Here is a 20,252-nt window from a genome sequence, read left to right on the forward strand (position 1 = left end):
ATTAATAAACAGCCATTGTTAGATTTGCAAGAGCACACAGTATAATTTTTAAAAATCTCCTTCCTAAAGAGAAATTCATTATATAACTTCTGTTACTCTAGACATCCCTGACTAACATACCAGGCATGTAGAGGGAACAGTCTAGAGAAGTGTGAGTCCCATAACAGATTCATCTCATTTACAATTGTCCAATGGACAACTTTCCTTACCCTTACACTTCTTCAGTTGCTTTCTCACTTGTAAAGAACCAACCAACCCTCTTCCTCCATATCATCCTGAAAGAATTTCTTGGTGTGCCTTTTCTCTTTTATTTCTGAATATGAGTATTAAGGAGGGGAAGGGCTATGCTTACAAAGTGAGTGTTCAACTCTGCATGGCTGAAGTAGTGAAAAGATTCTAATGAAGCCTAGAGAAATGTCTAAGTTAGGAAGAGGAGGTGCTGAAAGGCCACCCCTGTGTCACAGAAGAGACTCCTGGAAAGGAATCCCCAGCTTCTGGTCTGTTCAGGGAGAATGAATGAGCATGTAGTAAAAGGCTGTGCCCCATTACATCAGCAGTCCCATCTGGAAATTCTATTGTGTCCTGGAGATCTCTTGGAATCCCATGATGTCACTAGTGTTGTAGCAACACCAGCTGCCCTTAGGACAGTTGTTCATTGCCTGTAAGGTCATTTATAGAAATGTTTTCAAGACTGTGAAGTATACTTGGGAGGAGGAATGGACAACGTGAAGAGACCAGAGTGAGGAAAAAGGAAGCCGGTCCTCGATCTCACTGGAAAAAATGGTCTTGGGGAAGACACAGTGAGTTCAAGGAAGGGACTAGGGAACTCTCTGTGTGTGACAGCCTTGAGCCTTCCAGGGCTAATGTTTAGGAACTAGGAACTTCTGGGAAGCAGCAGACCTATCCTGCTTCTATGGTTTCCTAAAGGATTGACCCATATCAAGGATTAATGATGGTTGGGTTAACAGGGTCAGAAATAGACAAGACTGTAGTATTTGTGCTGGAGACTGCTTTCACAGTGAGAGGAGAAGGAGGCACAGGGGAATCAATGAGATTTCAATACCTTCGCTGTCCTTTGCCTCCACTGGAGTCCTATAGGTTGAGTGACAGTGATTATAGGGAAAGAAGTAAGTCTTGGCAAAGGCTGAGTTTGCTATGCTTTACATCACTGCCCCTAGCAGGGCGGAGTTACCAAGTGCTGCTGTCTCCCAGTGACCACTAAGGTTTCTGACTTCCCAGGTGAGAGTGGCACACAGGTCTCCAGTTCAGCTTAGAGCTATTAGAGCCAGCGGACAAGGGTAGAGACTGCCCCTTCCCCTTCCTGCCAGCTCTGGGTATCCTGGGTTGTTAGTAAGGACAGGTTCTGAATCTGGGGACTATGTTCTATCCATTAACATGAGAGTCAGAAGCATCAAGTAACTGATGTGGCCATCCCTATTCTATTTGAATGAATGTGACAGCAGTAATTAGCTCCAGGCTTCTTAAAGCACATGACTGAAGCTCTGAAGCTAAGTTACATCCTCTGAAGCTGTGAATAAGTTTTAGGAGTCTGTCCCCTGGGTCACCTGGTGCAGCGAGACATGAGAAACCAGGTAACTTCTGAGACACCCATCTCCATAAGAAATGACTGACATCCACAGCGGCAAAGACTCAAGTCTAGTCTTTCAGAACCAGCTAGGGCCAAGTCTCATCTGTCAGTCGCTTCCTGAGCATCTTTCAGTGTATCAGGCTTGACTGAGATGAGGTAGTGTGTAGGGCAGGTGCTGTCCTTTGACTTCTAGAATTGGGTATTACTGAGATACCTAACCTTGTCTAACATGGTTGTCAGTGTGACGTAACATTGGAATGGATTTAGTTTACCCAACATTACTCATTTGCTCTGGGGTTCATCAAGCATGTGTTTGAAGCCACAACCAGACCTTTAGAGAATTTGCTGTCCAGACTGAGCATGGTGCTGACTCTTCATTTCTTCACTGCCAGGAAATTCAAAAGTGTAAATTTGGGCTCTGGGAAAGGTCTAGGGCCAAGGACTCTCCTTTTGTGCAATTTTCCTAACTTTTTCATGCTCCAGTGAATATTGTACTTTAAACTGGCTGTGTCCCCTTTCCGAAGGGCATGGACATTGTACCAGGTGACTCCTGGTCAAGGAATAGGTAAAGAACTATGGCGGTGACACACTGCATATCCTCCCAATGAGTATGACAAATTCGATTTTCTGAAAACGCCTTTGCATATCTCTCTGTGGACTCTCAATAGCCAATAACCTTTCCTCAAATTTGAGTGCAGGAATGGACATCACTCTTCATGGGATTGTTATCTCTTGTGTTTTGGGCTCCCCTGGGAGCCCCAGTAATTAGTATCTCTAGCCTGACCTGTCACAACTTTGTGAAACATTTGATAACTTATGAGGGCTGTAATGTGTTCTGCTGAAGTTTGGAGTAATTTTCATCAATTATGGGACTAACCTTGTAAGTTAGTCCCATAACCTTGTTCTTACAACACCGCATCAACATATTGTACCAGCCATGCGGATCCTCTGCATTGTGCTTGATGCCTTCAGGGGACTTAACTCTCTGCCCCACATTCCCAAATTATTTACCTAGAAACTTTTATTTCTCTTGTTATTGACTAGAGAGAGACCTCTAGAAGGGGATGAACCAAGAGATCTGGCTTTGTAGTGAAGGTTTTCCATTATGTATCTATGGAAGTTCCTGTGAAGGGCAGTGTGACTTCCAGTGAATTCCAGAAGATGTAGTTGTTATGAAGGTGAGGACTTCTGGTGTCACAATAGTCCCTTCTCTGGACAATTCTATTGTATTGTGGAGAGCACCTGGTGTTCCCTGTGATGTCACCAGGATTGAGGGGATACCAAGTGACTGTGGGGTATGCTTAAAGTGTCCATAGGCATGTTTGCAAGCCTGAGCAAGCCACTTGGGAGAGAGAATTGAGAACCTGGGAGCCCAGAGAGGTAGAAGGAAGCTGACCTTCGGTCTCAGTGTAAAACATGGAGAAATAAACGGTTCTGGGGAAGGCACAGTGAGTCCTGGTGAAGGGATAGGGAGCTTCCTGGAGCAGGTGGAGCTTGAGCTAGGCCTACCAGTTGTGGGGTTTAGCATCTGGGAAAGAATGGGCTAATCCTGATTCTCGGGTTTTCCTCAGAGCAGGTCCAGAGTCAATATTTCTGGTGCTTAGTGTGATAGAGCCATGAACTCTCAAATCTGCAGCTGCTTTTCTGGGAGATCCTTACTCTTGTTTTGAGTGGGAAGGAAGGCCAGCAGGAGCAAAGGGGTGACTAATGACGCATCCCTCTCAGGCTGGGGTTGCTGCACTTCATCCTCGTGGATTTCTTCTGTTTCCATGGGAATCTGATGCTTAGGGAGGACCATGCACCAAGGCCTCAGGTGAGTTTGTTCTGGACAAATGTGATGAGGACTTGGTGCTGCTAAGCTCTAGGAACAACAGCACTTACCTGCATCCTATCAGATATGAGGTGACACTCTCCTCAAATGTACATATTTGGGCTAACTTATGTCTTCCAGGAACAGGGGACTAAATCTGGGGATGAGGCACAGGAGAAGCCATGGTGTTTGAAGACATAGCTCATGGACACCAGTGTGAGCATAGTTGCCCTGTTCTCTGTGGAGTTCACTAGGTCCCTAGCATTTCCTCCTCTTTGGGCTTCTTCTTGGTACACAGCATAGACTCTCCTGGCCCTATGCCTTTCAAATATTCCAGTTCACTTGTCTTTATCTACCTGCAGGGACTACTGGGGAGGTGCCATCCCAACATTCCACCTTCACTAAGCAGGACAAGCAGATGGAGAAGCTGGAGGAACTTACCATTAAGCTACAGAGTATAAAATATGAGCAAATTGAGCTGAGTGCAATCCTGGAAAGCTATACTAAGATGGATTTTTACAACAGGTAGTCATTATTCACAGTTCTCTGCTGACAATCTTGACCCCAGGGTGTCAAGTCAAGTTTTCCCGAGTTCAAGAGGCTATCCCTTCAAGGTGTCCTGGTGTATAAAATAATTTTCCTCAGAGAGGCAGAACTTGGAACCTGGGTAGGTGTGAGATGTAAACACAGGATCCTTTGTGTCCTCCAAGTGAAAAGCATAGCTTGTGGCTTGAATCACAGTCTAGATATCGAGACAGGAATGTGTGTGCTCAACATTGTTTAAAAGAGGCCTTGACAGGTGCTGCCTTGAGGGACACACTAGGTCCCGTGACCTTCTGGTGAGTCTTTGTGCTTGACCAGCAGATGGTTCTGTGCTAAATGCTCCTGGCAGCACCTGGATGGGCCTGGTAACATTCATTAATCTCAATTTGTGGCTGGAAGGCCTGGAGCTCATCATTGCTACACTCTGATTTCTTCCTTATATTCTGAGAAAATGACACCACCCTGTGTTTCATGGGCATCCTGATTATATGTGGGAGCAGGGTAGAAGGTGGGCTTGCATGCGTGCGTGCGTGTGTGTGTGTGTGTGTGTGTTTGTGTGTGTGTGTGTGTGTGTGTGTGTGTGTTCTCTTGGGAGCCTGGGGACTGTGGCATGACCTGAGGATTTGCCATTCACACAGTTTCCATGGAATGCCTATGTTGTGGCCACTTTAATCAGCATATATTTTGGCCACTGTGCTTACCTTGGGGTGCATTGGAATCCCCTGTAGAGTTTATATAGCTACCCTGAAGTTGGGACTCTTCCCTGGAAATACTGATTGTGTGCTATGTTCCTCTGTGTAGGAATAGGCACCCAGGAGAGAGAATCCCTTTTCTGAAGACAGGAGAAATGTCATCAGATATTTCGGATGGGCACAGATATGTGGTACAGATTCCTGGGAACTTCTTAGAGAGCTAATCTATAGCTCCAAGCATAATGAGGGTGCTCATGTGGATCTTGATGACTCCCTTTGGACACCCTGCCTTTCTGGCCTGGGCACAGGATAGGAAGTATATTAAGCACCAAGAGGCCCCAGTGAATTGGTGCCAGGCTGTAGTGTCCACTGGGTTGGAGTAGTCCAGGACAGCCTGATTTATGACCATATGCTCTATGAGACCTGGGTTCATAGGTTCTTTTCTCCTGGGGCCATGCCCTACCACAGGCTGAATTCTTTTGAGATGATGAAAAAGGTGCATAAGCAGGTGATGTCGGACCTTCAGAAAATTCCCTGGGAGATCAGTGATGCCTTGAACAAGTGCAAGCAGATGATTGAGGAGAACAACAAATCCTACAAGTAAGTTCCAGATAAGCTTGTGAGGGGCTGATTCTGCTCTCTTTGTCTTTGACTCAAAGTGGAGGCTGTAGTTCTAGTCTGTCTGACTCTTAGCATCAGTTGCCTTGTTGCCCTTGGACTCATGCCTTTTGGATTGTTTTTGCTAAGTGTGAAAAGACACTGAGCCCCTACCAGCAATGTTCTAGATTGGAGCTTCCACATGAAAAATATTTTGTACCATGAAGGGGGTGTCAGGCAGCCCAGGGACTGACTCTAAAGCTCTGGCAACAGATTCAGAGTGTTAGTAGCATGGGACCAGTAGACAGAATTTATTCTGGTAGGGACATTTGCCCTCCCCCAGAGATTATTAGCCCTCTTCCTGGTGATGCTTTCCCAATACCATGAACAGGTCACAGGTGTGGGCTTTATCCTGTTCTCAAGGGCACAGTATAGCTCTTGGTGCCAGGGTTTTCAGAAGTAGTTTAAATTTCTCGAATTTGCTTGTTTTCTTGATTTGACCTGCCCCGAAGTGATGCTGACTTGAGTACTGTCAGTTCTGTCTGGGAACCTGGGACTTTTAAGGGGTGGTGGTACCTGGAGTTTGGGATGGCAAATGGAGGCTAGCTGGGATTTACCATTTTTGGATGTTGGTTCAGTTACCTCCACAGAATTGGCCTACCAGATTTGACTCAGTTGAAAAACAATGTCCATGTATTGAAACTGGAGAATGAAAAGCTGTTGGAGGAGCAGATTGCACTGCAAGAGACCTGTGAGGAGGTGAAGAAGCTCCTTAAGGAGGTCCAAGAGAAGATTTCTGACCCCTGTTCTGAGCAGCATCAGGTAGGCTGAGAGAGCGGGGCACACAGCCCATCTGTCCAACCATAAAATAGAGACACTCATGAATCCATGCACGCACCCAATTTGACATCCACCAAATACCATCCAAATGTTCATTTCTGTGATCATTCACAAATCTCTCTGGATAATTATCCTTTTGCAAGAAATTGATTGGCAAGCAAACCCTCCTGCTCTGCTGGAAGCCTCAGCACATTCAGAGAGTTTGGTCAGTCACATATCACATATCTACATGTCGTTGTTATCAGCAGGGCTGCTATGCAGGGAGCTGCTTAGGGAATAGCACAGAGGCTTCATGGATGAGATCAGGGCCTGTGGTTCAATTGCTTTGCAGTGGTCACATAAGATCACAGGTAGGAATCAGTTTGGAAGGACTGGATCCCAGTGCCAAAGCCAAGTGAGTGGTTCTCACTGTCAACTTTGGGGTGTGGTGTTCTTCTTTTTTCCTGCATCCCAATGTGTTCTCTTCCCTTTCCTCAACTCTTGGTTCAAACTGACAGAGGTCAGAGTACCATTTTGTCTGCTCTTCTTTCTGTGGTTGGTGCTGGACCTTTCTCACTTCCTGAAGCTACCAGTCTGGAGCTAACTGGATGACCATAGAGATGGGAAAACTTTGACTGAGTGTTGGGGTGACAGATTTGAGTCTTCAAGAGAACATTTTCTCCAATAATTTCACCATGGTTTGCCAAAGCTATGTGCTTCCCTAGGAATTTCTAGTCCTCTAGGGATAGATAGAGGTTCTGTGGATCTCACTGAAACACCTGATGTGCATAGGCTAAATCCAACTGTTCATTCAGCACGATGACCTCCTCATTTCTTTCTGCTCACTTATTGGTTATGTGGTCTTTGTGTGATGCATGCATGCATGTGTAGATGTGTGCAGTGTGTGTGTTTTTCCAGGCCAGATAATGACCTATGTTGCTGTGCTCAGTTGCTCTTTCACTTATTCCCTTGAGACCAGGTGTCTTTGGGAACCTGAAATCTGCTGTTTTGGTTAATCTGGCTGGACAGCACTCTTTGGATTTCTTGTGCCTTACAAGGTGGATCATCTCTCTTGTTTTCTGTCTTCTGACTGTTCCAAGTTTCAATAGACAGAGGAAAGATGTAGTACCCATGTCTTCATTTTACTCATAGTTATTGTTTTGTAATTAATGTGTTTTGTAATAGATAGCAAAAATCAAATAATACAGCAACTTAAAAAAATAAAGTAGACTAATGTTCTTTCACTGAACATACCTAACTGAATAGGAAGTGTCTGGTTTGTCTCATTGGCTTCACAACACGGAATCCCACAGTGAATCTCCTTGCTGACATTGTGTTACTGACTATCTCATGAGCATGATTGTGTCTTAGAACTGATTCCCTCTCATGGTTGTGCAGAGTGCTGTATTCCGGAAAGGTACTGCAGGTGACAAGCAATCATTTCTCTCTGATTTAGTCAACCATTTGGTACTCACACAAATCCCTGACACAATCACCTTACCGGGAAGAACTGTTGTTTTGACTCCTGGTTGTAGAGATTTTCTAGATTACTGAGGTCATTTCTTCTGAGCCTGAAGTGAGGCAGTCTGTGCTAAAAGCTGCTCCTCTTGGAGGAAGTTGCTCACCTTGGTGGAAAGTGGGAAGCAGTGAACAACACCAGAGACCTGGTCAACCACCATCCAGTGCTCTTGTGATGGGGAACATTCCTACACTGCACATTCTGGGAACTTCCTAAGCAGGCTTGACTAACAGGCCAGGACCCCAGATGTCCACTTGTCTGTGCATTAGGTTTACAGGATAGACACTTCAGTGACTGAGCTGCGTATCTTTCACCCCTGCTGTTTCCTCTGTCATCCAACAAAAGTTTACCTTCTTCTCAATAGTATCCCCGGTGATTGTTCCTTACATCAGCATTAACTGGTAAACTAAACATGTTACTGAATTACAGTGTGCTTGTATGTGAGTATACATGTACTTGTGTGTACTCATGAATTCATGTGTGTGCATGTGGGTGAGCAACCCTCCACTGAGAACACAATTTTCTAAGGAACAGGAAGAAGAAAACCTGGATGAAAGACCGAAGAACCTGCTGAAGCAGAAGGAGCTGATCACCCAGCACAGGGATTTGGCAGAAAAGATGGAGCATCACTTCAGTGTCTTAGAGAAGAGGTCAGAGCCCAAGTCAGAAGGAGCCCCTAGAACCACGTAGGTGACCTATACCTGGATCTCTGTACTCTTTCGGATTCTCGCTGTCTGGATGGCTCTCAGCCCCAGAGAGGGAAAGAACACTTCAGGGTATTGTGCTGTCCCAGTCAACAGGAACTTCTCCTGGAAACACTATGTTTGAGCCTTAGTGTTTCTGGGGATAGTTACCCCCTACTTTCTTCTGAGCTCTCTGGTATCTTCTCAGAACCTTGTCCCCTGTGTGTCTCCAAAAATCTTGCCATTCTCATCCTGAACCTATCTGAGGAGTGTTAGATGTGGAGGACAGTGTGTGCTCCTGCCACTTTATTTCCCTCCCAGGAAATCACCTTTAGAGAGTATTTTCTACCTTTGGACAGATCTGAATGCAGCTCACTCCTGCTGGTTACAGGCTCTCTATAGTGTGCATTCATTTCCTGTGAAAAGATTTTTCTGGTTATAAGAACATTTAGGAGTTGCGAGTTGAACCAGACATGTTTCTGTGCTGTAGAAATGGTTATAAACTTCAATGCTTTTATTTTCTAGGCTCCCTAGAGGGTCTACAATAAGTTCTCAAGGTTGCTCACATTCACCTGGTGTCTAATCAAGGTCATGCATATCTAACCTGAACTGTTACTCATACGTTGCTACTTTGCTATTTTCTTTGCTATTTCTAACATAATGCATCTAGACAACTGGAGAAATGGGACGTATTTTCATGCCCATCACAGTGTAGTTATCCCTTCATCTTCTTGCAGATTTTAAAAAGCTGAAAAAAAAGACCCTGGCCCATTTGCACTCTGACCCTTCTTCCTTGGGGAAAGCAGGGAATACCCTCAGCTGAAATCTCATGCTGGGTGTCCAGCTGAGCAGAGCTGGTTCAGATTGAATAGCTGACACAGCAGGTCACCACTAGGCCTGTTCCCTAACTGCCTTCCTACTCTAGTTCAGGAAATCTCCAATCTGAGTTGGAATTGGCCCCTGCCCAGGATGACAGCCTCCTGCAGACAGAGCTGCTGCAGCAGGAGCACTAAATATCACAGGCAAGTGAGTCACCATTGCCTCCCATCAACAGCAAACAGCATTGCTGGGGTGACTAGGGGACTTGATCTTGTTTTCCAGTGTGAATTTACCCTGATTCTTTCTAGCTTATGGAAAAGCTAGATTGTTTGTGAGTCTGATTGCCTTTCCTTCTCAATGGCATATCTTTAGAGAACTGAGGAGGCCAAGGAAGCCACAGACACCTCGAATCCATGACAAGTCTACATCCTCAGATCAAGGCTTCCTCAGAAGACATGCTCTTAGAGCTGTAAACTCACCAGTGAGCCAAATACCAGCTGATCTCCAGGTGATCCAGCCCAAAGAGACCCATTGGTCTGTTGATTCAGTACTCCCAAGGAAAAGAAAGCATCAAAAAGGAGCTTGAGATGCAGAAGACCTGAGAGAAAAATTCCTGAGAACCCTGACATATTGAGGGTACAACAATATGGAAGGTTGCCCTGGATATACTAGCTTTCAAAAGGCTTTTTCCATCTGGTGACTGCTTTCTTACCATGATTCCAAGGCCATCACAGGCTGTAGGTCTGTGCTTTTTAATCTGTAGCAATAGACTGTTGTTTAGTTTAATTTACTTAGTTTGGTTTTCTTTTTTTTTTTTTTGGTTGGGTTTTATTTGCTTTGGTTGTTTTACTTATCTTTGTTATGGTTTGAATTTTTCTATTTATTTGTTCTTCATTTTGCTGTTATTGTTGTTTTTGTATTTTGCTAAGTCTACTCACTGTTTATATTGGCTGTTGCTTTTATTCTGTATTTAGTAAACTGATCTTATTTTTATGAATAAAAATTTATTTCCAAGTCTTGTCTCTTAGAACCAATTAGTTGGTCAAATATTTTCTGTCTCTGTATAGTAGCTCCAGAACCTCCTGTAACTCCAGATCTCTTGTGTACCCAGCTTGTGTTACACAGCAAGTTCCCAGCCAGCCAGGGCTACAAGTCTTTGAATGTGGATGGTGTTGCCAACTCTCTGGATATCCATTGCATCATGGAAAAAGTATCCATACTGTGTCCTTGTAGTCATCATTTAGCTAACCCTATACCATAGCATTCTGTACACACATTTCTTGAAATGATCATGTGTACCAAGTTAATGAGAATCACAACACTATGCCTCTAAAGCCACTTAGGAAATGAGAACATTTACTGAGTGGGTATGAAAGAAATCCATGACCTGCTTGCATCCTGAGGCCATGTTGATGTCCCAGGCTTGGCTGCTCCCAAGATCCTTGTCTTGTATATGGCCCTGACACAGCTGTGGGTATCCCTGTTGATATACTTGACATCTTTTACCACTGAGCGTCTTGTAGCAATCTACAGTCAGGGTCACACCTTTGACCATGTTGGTATTAAAGAGACATGCCTTCATAGGGGCCATGTGTGTCTTAAAAGCTCGCACTGTCACCTAGGACAATGATGGTATCAGGGCAGGGACTGTTGTTGAAGACCAAGTGTGAATCCATGACATTGCTATAACCAGGGTCTTGGTTGTTATCTTAGGCATTGTTGCCATTAAAGACATTGTATGACTGGAATCTCGGCCACCACCTGGGGACATGGTGCTGTTGTACCCACACCTATCTGAGTGACCTACAATGCCAACAATGGCCACAAGACATCCATGCCTGGGCTGCAGCCTAGGACCATGTCTGTGTCTATGTTGCAAACACAGCCAGGATCTATGTTCATATCCACAGTCTGTGTATCCACTAAGGGCCCCACAGAAGTAGGTATGGGTCTGGGCCATCACCTAGAACCATGTTCATATCCAAGGACTATGCTTCTGCTGAGGTCATACAGACCTGAGTGGGCAGTGCTTTCATCAGGAATCCTGGTGTCCTCCAGGCCTAAGCTACAGTCATAGGCTGTGTCTGGACCTGTTACCCTGCCACAGCCTCAGTTATATTGATGTCAGTGGCTCCTGTTGCCACTGAAACTTGATAGGTTAACACAGAGTTAACCCTACCATTCACCGTCTACAACAGTGGTGAGAACAGAACCTGAAACTCCTCAACTATAAGCCTCAGGAGAGTGAGTCCTGCTCCTGTATTGAACAGCACAGTAGAGATGAATTTGTTAGCAGAAATGCAGGTGAGCTGGCCTGAGTGGTTACATGAGGAAAGGTTGTGGGCTAACCACAGCCTCCACACAGATACAGAACTAGTGCTATGAGTTATCCCACCCTAATATGAACTGCAAGACCATGTGAAAAGCCCTGATCTGCAAATCCAAAGCTGCAGGATCTCCATGGCACAAGGCATCTATAGGATATCCAAGAATAGTGTAAGTGAAGGTCCATTAAAAGAAGTCAGAGGCATGGGAGACTTGCAAGAAAAGATGTATGGACTGAAGTGTATACTGTGTGACTCACTGGGCCACACTGCAACCTCCTCACCAAGATTTTCTTTGTTTGTTTGTTTTTAATTGTGTGAAATTGATACTCTACTGAAAGCAATCTAAAGATTCAATAATATCACTACCAAAATACCAATATTATGATTCACAGGGATATAAAGGCAGTAATCACAATTTTGAAATCACAAAATACCCAGAATAACTAAAGCTAATTCAAAGTAGAAATGGTAAGGCAGTAGATATCACAATTTTATGTTAATTACAGGACAGCATCATGGGAGCCTAACAACATTTTCTTCTAATGAAAGAGACACATAGGCACATGGAATTATACTTGAGGATTCAGAAAGTATTATTACTACAGTACATGCAATGGGAAAAGACACCTTCACTAAATAGTGCTGGGAAAAAATAGAGATTTCTTTTTAGTAGAATAAAACTATACCTTTGTCATGCTGACCAAAATAATTAAAAATTAATCAAATAGCCCAGTGCAAATACTTAAACACTAATGCTAATAGAGGAGATGAAACCACTTTAAGAATTTTCCAGGAATTTCTACTGTGATTGCATTATATCCTCTCACTCCTTTTTGGTAGAATATCCATTTTATACAAAATAAATTCATGTGATCCATGAACAAAATTCAAGTCTTTTTTCACAGACATAGAAGAAAAAATATAATTGTGTATGCAGAAAGAAAGGACTAAAGAAGTCCAAATCACGCCTAAATAACAAGAATACTAAGGGAGGTATCACTATTATGGATTTCAAAATATACAACAAAATCATAATGATTAAAACAACATGGTAATTATTTAAAAGTAGAGATAATCTCAGTGGATATTCCAGGATTAAGGAAGTCATGGAGAGAAGATGGATAGGACATTAATGAACTTTGGAGACTCCAACATATTGAAATGTGAGGACTGTGGGACAACCACCAAGGATAAAGTGTAGAGAGAAGTCTTTTCCTTGCCAGCCTCTTTGGTTTTTCCCCACCAGTCACCTGGGCACTGCCACGTTGTAGTCCCCAAATAACAAGATGATGTATTAATTATGAAGCTGTTGGCCTTGCTTGTTTCTTACTATCTGGCTCTGACTTAAGTATTTAACCCATCTAAATATTTCTCTTATTGGATGGACATCTTACTTCTCTGGCAGTCTACATGATGACTCCCTGTGTTTCTCCTAGACTCCTGGTCCCACCTATCTTGCTTCCCTATTGGCCAACAGTGCTTTATTGACATATACACAGGACTTCCCCATCAATAAAGGAATCAGCTTAAGCCTACAAGAGAAGCTAAGTGTGCTGTGGATGGCAAACCTGTAAAAGTAGAGATGTCAAAGCCCTTTGGAGACCAGAAAATCATGAGTGAGTTCCAAATGTCAGACAATGACTTATTCACTCTAATTGACTGAATTTTAGATTTGATATAATTGTAAATGTTTCAAGTTTCTTCCCTTATCATGTAAAAAAAAGTTTGTCTTTTTTTTTTAGCTTGTATGAGAATCCATCATTAAGAGAATTTTGATGCTTTAAGTGACCTGGAACTTTTAAAGTCTGAATTTTTTAAATAGTGGAAATTTTGAAGTATTCAGATGTTTCATATTGTTATATTAAGATGAATTCCTAGGAATCAGTAAGATAAGAAAGGTTATAGTTTAATAGTGATATGGTTATGTGTCAAATTGACAAGTGTCCAACTTGACATGAGTAAAGTCACTTGTGTAGAAGAAACTCAACTGAGTAATCCTCTTAATCATACTGTCCTCTAGGCATGTCTATGGAGCATTTTTCTAGATTAGTGATTTATGGTAGCTGCTGCAGTCCTTGGTAGTTTGTCCCTCCATTGGACAGGTGGTCCTGGTGTCTGTATGAACACAAACTGATTGGGCCACTGAATCAGCGCAATAAAGTGTTATTTTTCCAAAATGGCCTTAGTCCCTGCTTCTAGATACCTGTTATGACTTCCTACCTTTGATTCCCTCATTGATGGATTAGACTTCCATGGAATTGTGCCCGGTAGGCCCTGCTCTATGCCCTGTAGGCCCCGATCCAGGCAGTGAAGGATCCACTATCTCTATCATGACGTCTAGGAGGTCAGTTAAAGCACTGGGGTGTTGTTCTTTGTCAGTAACAATGCTACCACTAGTGTCATCCACTCAGCACTGAGAAAAAGACTGTGTTTCTGTCCTGAGACTGCACAACCAGCACACAAGGAAGAGAATCCTCTGCATTCTCCCCAGCAGCTGAGGTCTACTGCCATCTTGTGGTTGCATCCTTAACCAGTGAAGCCTCTGCTTAAGTGTTCTCTACCTGTGAGGGACTCAGACACATAAATCATAATTGTGTCATGTCAGGTGCATTTTAGTGCTGAGATATCAAAATTATACACACTAGTGATACTACTTTAAATATTTAAATCTACCATAGATTACATATGATTCTTCACATTTTAGCATATATACAAGACTATGTCAGACCAAGGAGACCAGGAAACCAGCAGATCCAGGAAGACCAGGGGACCAGCTGTTCTGGCGGGACCAGGTAAAACAGGCCCTGCATCCGGGCCTGCTTTCCAGTGCCTGGGGATTTCCTGGGACTGCCCAGAACTTCCAATCCCTGCAGGAGACTAGCAACCCAGATTCCAGGTCTTTTTTCCCACCAACGAGACCAGGAAACCAAAAGATCCAGGGAGACAGGGGACCAGCTGGTCCCATGGGACCAGGTACAACAGGCCCTGCATGCAGCCCTGCTTTCTAGTGCCTGGGGATTGCCTGGGAACTGCACAGAGCTTCCATTCCCGGCGAGAGCCAAGCACACCAGATTCCAGGTCTTCTCTTCCACCAATGAGACCAGGAAACCAGCAGATCCAGCAAAGGGACCAGGGGACCAGGTGGGAGGCTAAGCAACCCAGAATCCTGGTCTTCTTCTCCACCCATGGGACCAGAACAAGGACAAGGAATAGAAGAACTACCAGATTGTTGGGCTTGATAGCACCCACCAAAAGGGAACTCTGGTCCCCTAACCACCAGAACAGTAAGGGGCTCTTTCTGCACCCACTAGAAGAAGAGATGGGAAAGAGACAATACAAAAACACACTCAGCAACAGAAAAACAAATATGATACCGCCAGATTCTAGAGGCTCTACACCAGCACCAATGCGAATGAAGCAGAAGAGAATGACCTTAAAACCACCTTCATGAAAATGATAGAGGCCCTAAAACCCTCAAAGAAATGGATGAAAAACCAAACAAAAAATGCAAGAAATGGAAGAAAAAACAAAGCGAAAAATGCAAGAAATGAAAGAAAAAACAAACCAAAAAAAATACAAGAACTGGAAGAAAAAGCAAACCAAAAAATGCAAGAAATGGAAGAAAAAACAAACCAAAAAGGCAAGAAATGGAAGAAAGAACAAACCAAAAAATTCATAAAATGCAACAAATGGATGAAAAAGATAAACCGAAAATTGCAAGAAACAATGCAAACAGTGCAAGGGTTGAAAACTGAAATAGAGACAATAAAAAAAAACACAATCTGAAGAAAGGCTGGAAATAGAAAAGCTGGGCAAATGATCAGGTCCTACAGATACAAGAATTACCAACAGAATACAAGAGATGGAAGAGAGAATCTCAGATGTTGAAGATACACTAGGAGAAATGGACTCATCAACCAAAGAAAATCTTAAGTCCAACAAATCTTTAACACAAAACATCCAAGTAATATGGGACACCATGAAAAGACCAAACCTAAGAATAATAGGTATAGAAGAAGGTAAAGAAAACCACCTCAAAGGGGCAGAAAACATATTCAACAAAATAATAGAAGAAAACTTTCCCAACTTTAAGAAAGACATGCCAATGAAGGTATAAGAAACTTACAGAACACCAAATAGAGTGGATCACAAAAAACGTCCCCTTGCCACATAATAATCAAGACCCCAAATATACATAATAAAGAAAAAATATTAAGAGCAGCTAAGGAAAAAGGCCAAGTAACATATAAAGGCAAACCTATCAGAATTACACCTGACTTCTCCATGAAAACTTTGAAAGCCAGAAGGTCCTGGATAGATATTCTAACAACACAAAGAGACCATGGATGCCATCTTTAAAGAAAGAAATTCAAGAAGCCCTCAGAAAATGGAAAGATCCTCCATGCTCTAGGGTAGGTAGGATCAATGTAGTAAAAATGGCAATCCTGTCAAAAGCAATCTACAGATTCAATGCAATCCCCATTAAAATCCCAGCACAATTCTTCACAGACCTTGAAAGAACAATAAGCAAATTTGTGTGGAAAAACAGAAGACCCAGGATAGCCAAAACAACCCTGTTCAACAAGGCAATGTCCAGAGGCATCACCATCCCTGACTTCAAGCTCTATTATACAGCTATAGTCCTGAAAACAGCTTGGTATTGGCACAAAAAATAGACAGACCAATGGAATCGAATTGAAAACCCTGATGTTAACCCACACATGTATGAACATCTGATCTTCAACAAAGAAGCTAAAAATATACAATGGAAAAAAGAAAGCATCTTCAACAAATGATGCTGGCCTTACTGGAGGCTGGCATGTAGAAGAATGCGGATTGATACATGTCTATCACCATGCACAAAACTTAAGTCCAAATGGATCAAAGACCTCAACATAAATCCAGCCATACTGAACCTCTTAGAAGAGAAAGTGGTTGGTAACCTTGAACAAATTGTTACAGGAGACAGCATCCTGAACCTAACACCAGTAGCACAGACAGTGAGATCAACAATTAATAAATCGGACCTCCTGAAACTGAGAAGCTTCTGTAAGGCAAAGGACACAGGGAAAAATATTCACTAACCCCACATCTGACAGAGGGCTGATCTTCAAAATTAACAAAGAACTCAAGAAGCAAGTCTCCAAAACACCAAAGGATCCAATTAAAAAGTGGGCTGCAGAACTAATTAGAGAATTTTCAATAGGGGAGTCTAAAATGGCTGAGAGGCACTTGAGAGAGTGCTCAACATCCTTAGCAATCCAGGAAATACAAATGAAAACAAGTCTGAGATACCATCTCACTCCTGTCAGAATGGCTAAAATCAAAAACATGAATGATAATTTATGCTGGAGAGGATGTGGTAAAAGGGGAACACTCCTCCACTGCTGGTGGGAGTGGCAACATGTTCAGCCACTTTGGAAATCAGTATGGAGATTCCTCAGAAAAATGGGAATAAATCTACCACAAGACCCAGCAACTCCACTCTTACACATAATCCAAAAGATGCCCATTCATACAACAAGGATTTGTTGGACTTAAGTTTTTTTTTTTTTTTGGTTTATGAATCCATTTCTCCTAGTGTGTCTTCAACACCTGAGATTCTCTCTTCCATCTCTTGTATTCTGTTGGAAATGCTTGTATCTGTAGGACCTGACCATTTGAACAGCTTTTCTATTTCCAGCCTTTTTTCAGATTGTGTTTTTTTTTTAAATTTTCTCTATTTCAGTTTTCAACCCTGGCACTGTTTGAGTTGTTTCTTGCAATTTTCGGTTTATCTTTTTGTCTATTTGTTGCATTTTGTGAATTTTTTGGTTTGCTTTTTCTTCCATTTGCTGCCTTTTTTGTTTGTTCTTTCTTCCATTTTTTGCCTTTTATGGTTTGCTTTTTCGTCCATTTTTTGAGGGGTTTTCCTATATCCTCTTTTAGGGCCTCTATCATTTTCATGAAGGTGGTTTTAAGGTCATTCTCTTCTGCTTCATTTGCATTAGAATGTTGGAGTCTTGCTGGTGTGGAGTCTCTAGAATCTGGCAGTGTCATATTTGTTTTTCTGTTGCTGAGTGTGTTTTTGTATTGTCTCTTTCCCATCTCTTCTTCTAGTGGGTGCAGAAAGAGCCCCTTACTGTTCTGGTGGTTAGGGGACCAGAGTTCCCTTTTGGTGGGTGCTAGCAAGTCCAATACTCTGGTAGTTCTTCTATTCCTTGTCCTAGTTCTTGTCCCTTGGGTGGAGAAAAAGACCAGGAGTCTGGGGTGCTCAGCCTCCCACCTGGTCCCCTGGTCCCTGGATCTGCTGGTTTCCTGGTCTCATTGGTGGAAGAGAAGTCCTGGAATCTCGGGGGCTTGGCTCCTGCAGGAATAGGAAGCTCTGTGCAGTTCCCAGGCAATCCCCAGGCACTGGAATGCAAGCCCAGATGCAGGGCCTGTTTTACCTGGTCCCCTTTCTCCTTGGTGGAAGAGAAGACCTGGGATCTGGGGTGTTAGGCTCCTGCTGGAATGGGAAGCTCTGTGGCCATCCCCAGTCACTGGAAGGCATGCCGGGATGCTGGTTCTCATTTTTTTAAAGTGAAATATTTGTTTTGCACAATTTGATGTATAATATTTTTAAAATATTAAGACCTTATTGAAATCGTATTTGATTTAATATTTCTTTGTCCATCATTTGTATAATGTAATATAGTATATCTTACAAATCAATTCTTTTATCAAGTTCATATTCAGGAGAATAACTGGAAGTATTGTCCCATGTTCTCTAAACACAGGATGAGAGCAGTTGTTCTCAGTTTACAATTTATTGAAAAGACCAAAATGATTCTGGAGTGTGTAAGAGGGTTTATATTTTATGACATTAGCATGAGCCTTTGATAAAATAAAGTATAGATTTTAGTCATGTGGCTGATGTTTCTGAGCTTTTATCTTTCTTCAAGTCATTATGACATCTGTCCAAATTTAAGCTTGAACTACTGTAGAAGTATTTTCTGTTTTCTCGCTTCTTTCTTGTAATTGCTGGAGATCTGTTAGAGCCACAGCTGTGCAAAAACCTCCTGCACAGCTGCAGTTTGGGGCCAGGCTGCAGGCTTGCTGGGAGCACTGTGCCTCTGCAGCACAGAGGTAGGTTCCTGAGTCCTCCAGCTGGGCCTCCCTGATGTGCAGGGTGCTGAAGCGCTCATTAGAATTGAATGTTGCAGTTAACCTCCCATTCTCCTTTTTTCCTGGAGCCATGTTAAAAAGACTGATGAGGCTGCCCCTGGGGTTCTGCTGGAACCACCTCACATATGTCATGGTTGTAGAAAAATTGCATGTGAACGTAGTACTGGTTCCCTCATGGAGACTCAGGTCTGAAGGACTCTGTTCCACCTCAACTCCTCTCACCCCTGCTCGGAAACAGAAAGCAAACCAGAATCAGTGAGGGGTTTTCACCCACACCTGTCAAATATCCCAGGAGACACCGTGAGGATGACTGCATAGGAGCTCTGGGTTGGCTCCTTCCCTGTCCACCACTGACCTCTCTGGAGAACCCCGAAAACAATGTAGGAGAGAACAACTCACAGCAAATCTGCACCCACAGAATCCCCAGCACAGCTCCCAGCTTCCTCTCCATGGCCCCTCTGCAGTTGCCGGGATGTCTTCTCTTCAGCTGTGAGGGTGTCAAGTCTTGTGCCCAGACACACTTGTGCTTACACACAACAGGTTCTCTCTGAATCACCCAACTTCCTCACTTATCTGAAGAAGAAGCCACACCTACTTCCACCTCATGACTCTGCATGGCAATAGCTCCCCAACTGTTGAAGACAGTGATGGAGACTCCAGGAGACTGTATTTCTAAGGTAACACTTCTTATAAGGGGAGTTTGGGCCGGATATGTCTGAGGAAGGGGAATACTTAAATGCAAAGTACTTGGGTTAAGAACAGTTGGAAGGATTCTAGCATGATTTTTTTCCTTTTTTTCAGCTTGAAAAAGAATTTTGTACAATACATTATGATCACAGACACCTCTCCCCCACCTCCTCTCAGATCTTTCCCACATTCTCACCACCCACTGCATGTCCTTTTTCCCTCTCTGTGGAAAGCAAACAGGCAACAACAACAATAAAACCCCAAGATTTACAAACAGTATCAAAGAAGAAACACGCAAACAAACCCATAAAAATACAAGATGGGAAACCATAAAATACAGATGAAAGCCAAAAAAGACCCAAAAGAACACTCAGACTAAACAAAATGATACAAAACACCATTGGGTTCATTCTGTGTTGGCCACCTAATGCTAGCCATGGAGCCCCAACCTTAAGTATTGTTAATAGATCCAGTGAGAAATCTCTAAAAGAATTCTTAAATTACACAATGCCCTGCACAGAATAAAACAATTTGTTGATATTAGCAGATCATGTGAAAATTAAATGTTCCCGTGGGCATAATAAGGAAAAATGATCCATGCCCGTGTTTCCTCCCTGATGTATTTTCCATCTCTTGCCTTCTGCCCAGCTGTTAAGGAATGTACAGCTGATTCCAACCAGGCTGTGAATGCCTGCCCAAGTTCAGTGAGGCCCCAATACTTCTATTTTTATACATATTAGCTCCCAAGTAGTCATTATTTTACTTTCTAATTTACAATATATTCCCCCCCGTCTGTCTCTGTGTGTGTGTGTGTATGTGTTTGTGTGTGTGTGTGTGTGTGTGTGTGTGTGTGTGTGAGAGAGAGAGAGAGAGAGAGAGAGAGAGAGAGAGAGAGAGAGAGAGAGAGAGAGAGAGAGAGAGAGAGAAATGGGATAATTTCTAGTTCTTTGAATTTGGGACTTTTCAAAAACATGTTTAAAATGAAAGCAGTGTAGTTGGTTTCTATTGAGTGTCCATTTTAA

The 20,252-nt window shown here is 43.0% G+C and overlaps 1 protein-coding gene and 1 gene segment (V, D, J or C); one reads left to right on the forward strand and one right to left on the reverse strand.

The window, feature by feature from the left end:
• Positions 1-664: 664 nt before the first annotated feature.
• On the forward strand, positions 665-9,269 carry LOC121137821. 2 transcript variants are annotated; one of them, XM_040740572.1, is made up of 6 exons: positions 665-800; positions 3,761-3,923; positions 5,102-5,233; positions 5,869-6,052; positions 8,097-8,254; positions 9,177-9,269. In XM_040740572.1, the coding sequence occupies exons 2-6, from the start codon at positions 3,817-3,819 to the stop codon at positions 9,262-9,264; spliced, it is 669 nt and encodes a 222-aa protein (XP_040596506.1). In that variant the 5' UTR covers positions 665-800; positions 3,761-3,816; the 3' UTR covers positions 9,265-9,269. The 2 variants fall into 2 exon arrangements, with proteins under 2 accessions (XP_040596506.1, XP_040596507.1); XM_040740573.1 differs by having other exon boundaries at positions 8,103-8,254.
• An 8,946-nt stretch (positions 9,270-18,215) lies between these two features.
• LOC110343804 lies at positions 18,216-19,070 on the reverse strand. The segment is given in 2 exon segments: positions 18,216-18,767; positions 18,943-19,070. Coding segments are annotated over 2 exon segments (477 nt in total).
• Positions 19,071-20,252: the final 1,182 nt, after the last annotated feature.

The sequence above is a fragment of the Mesocricetus auratus genome, unplaced genomic scaffold (genome assembly GCF_017639785.1).
Source record: "Mesocricetus auratus isolate SY011 unplaced genomic scaffold, BCM_Maur_2.0 Super-Scaffold_100707, whole genome shotgun sequence".
NCBI classification, from domain to species: domain Eukaryota; kingdom Metazoa; phylum Chordata; class Mammalia; order Rodentia; family Cricetidae; genus Mesocricetus; species Mesocricetus auratus.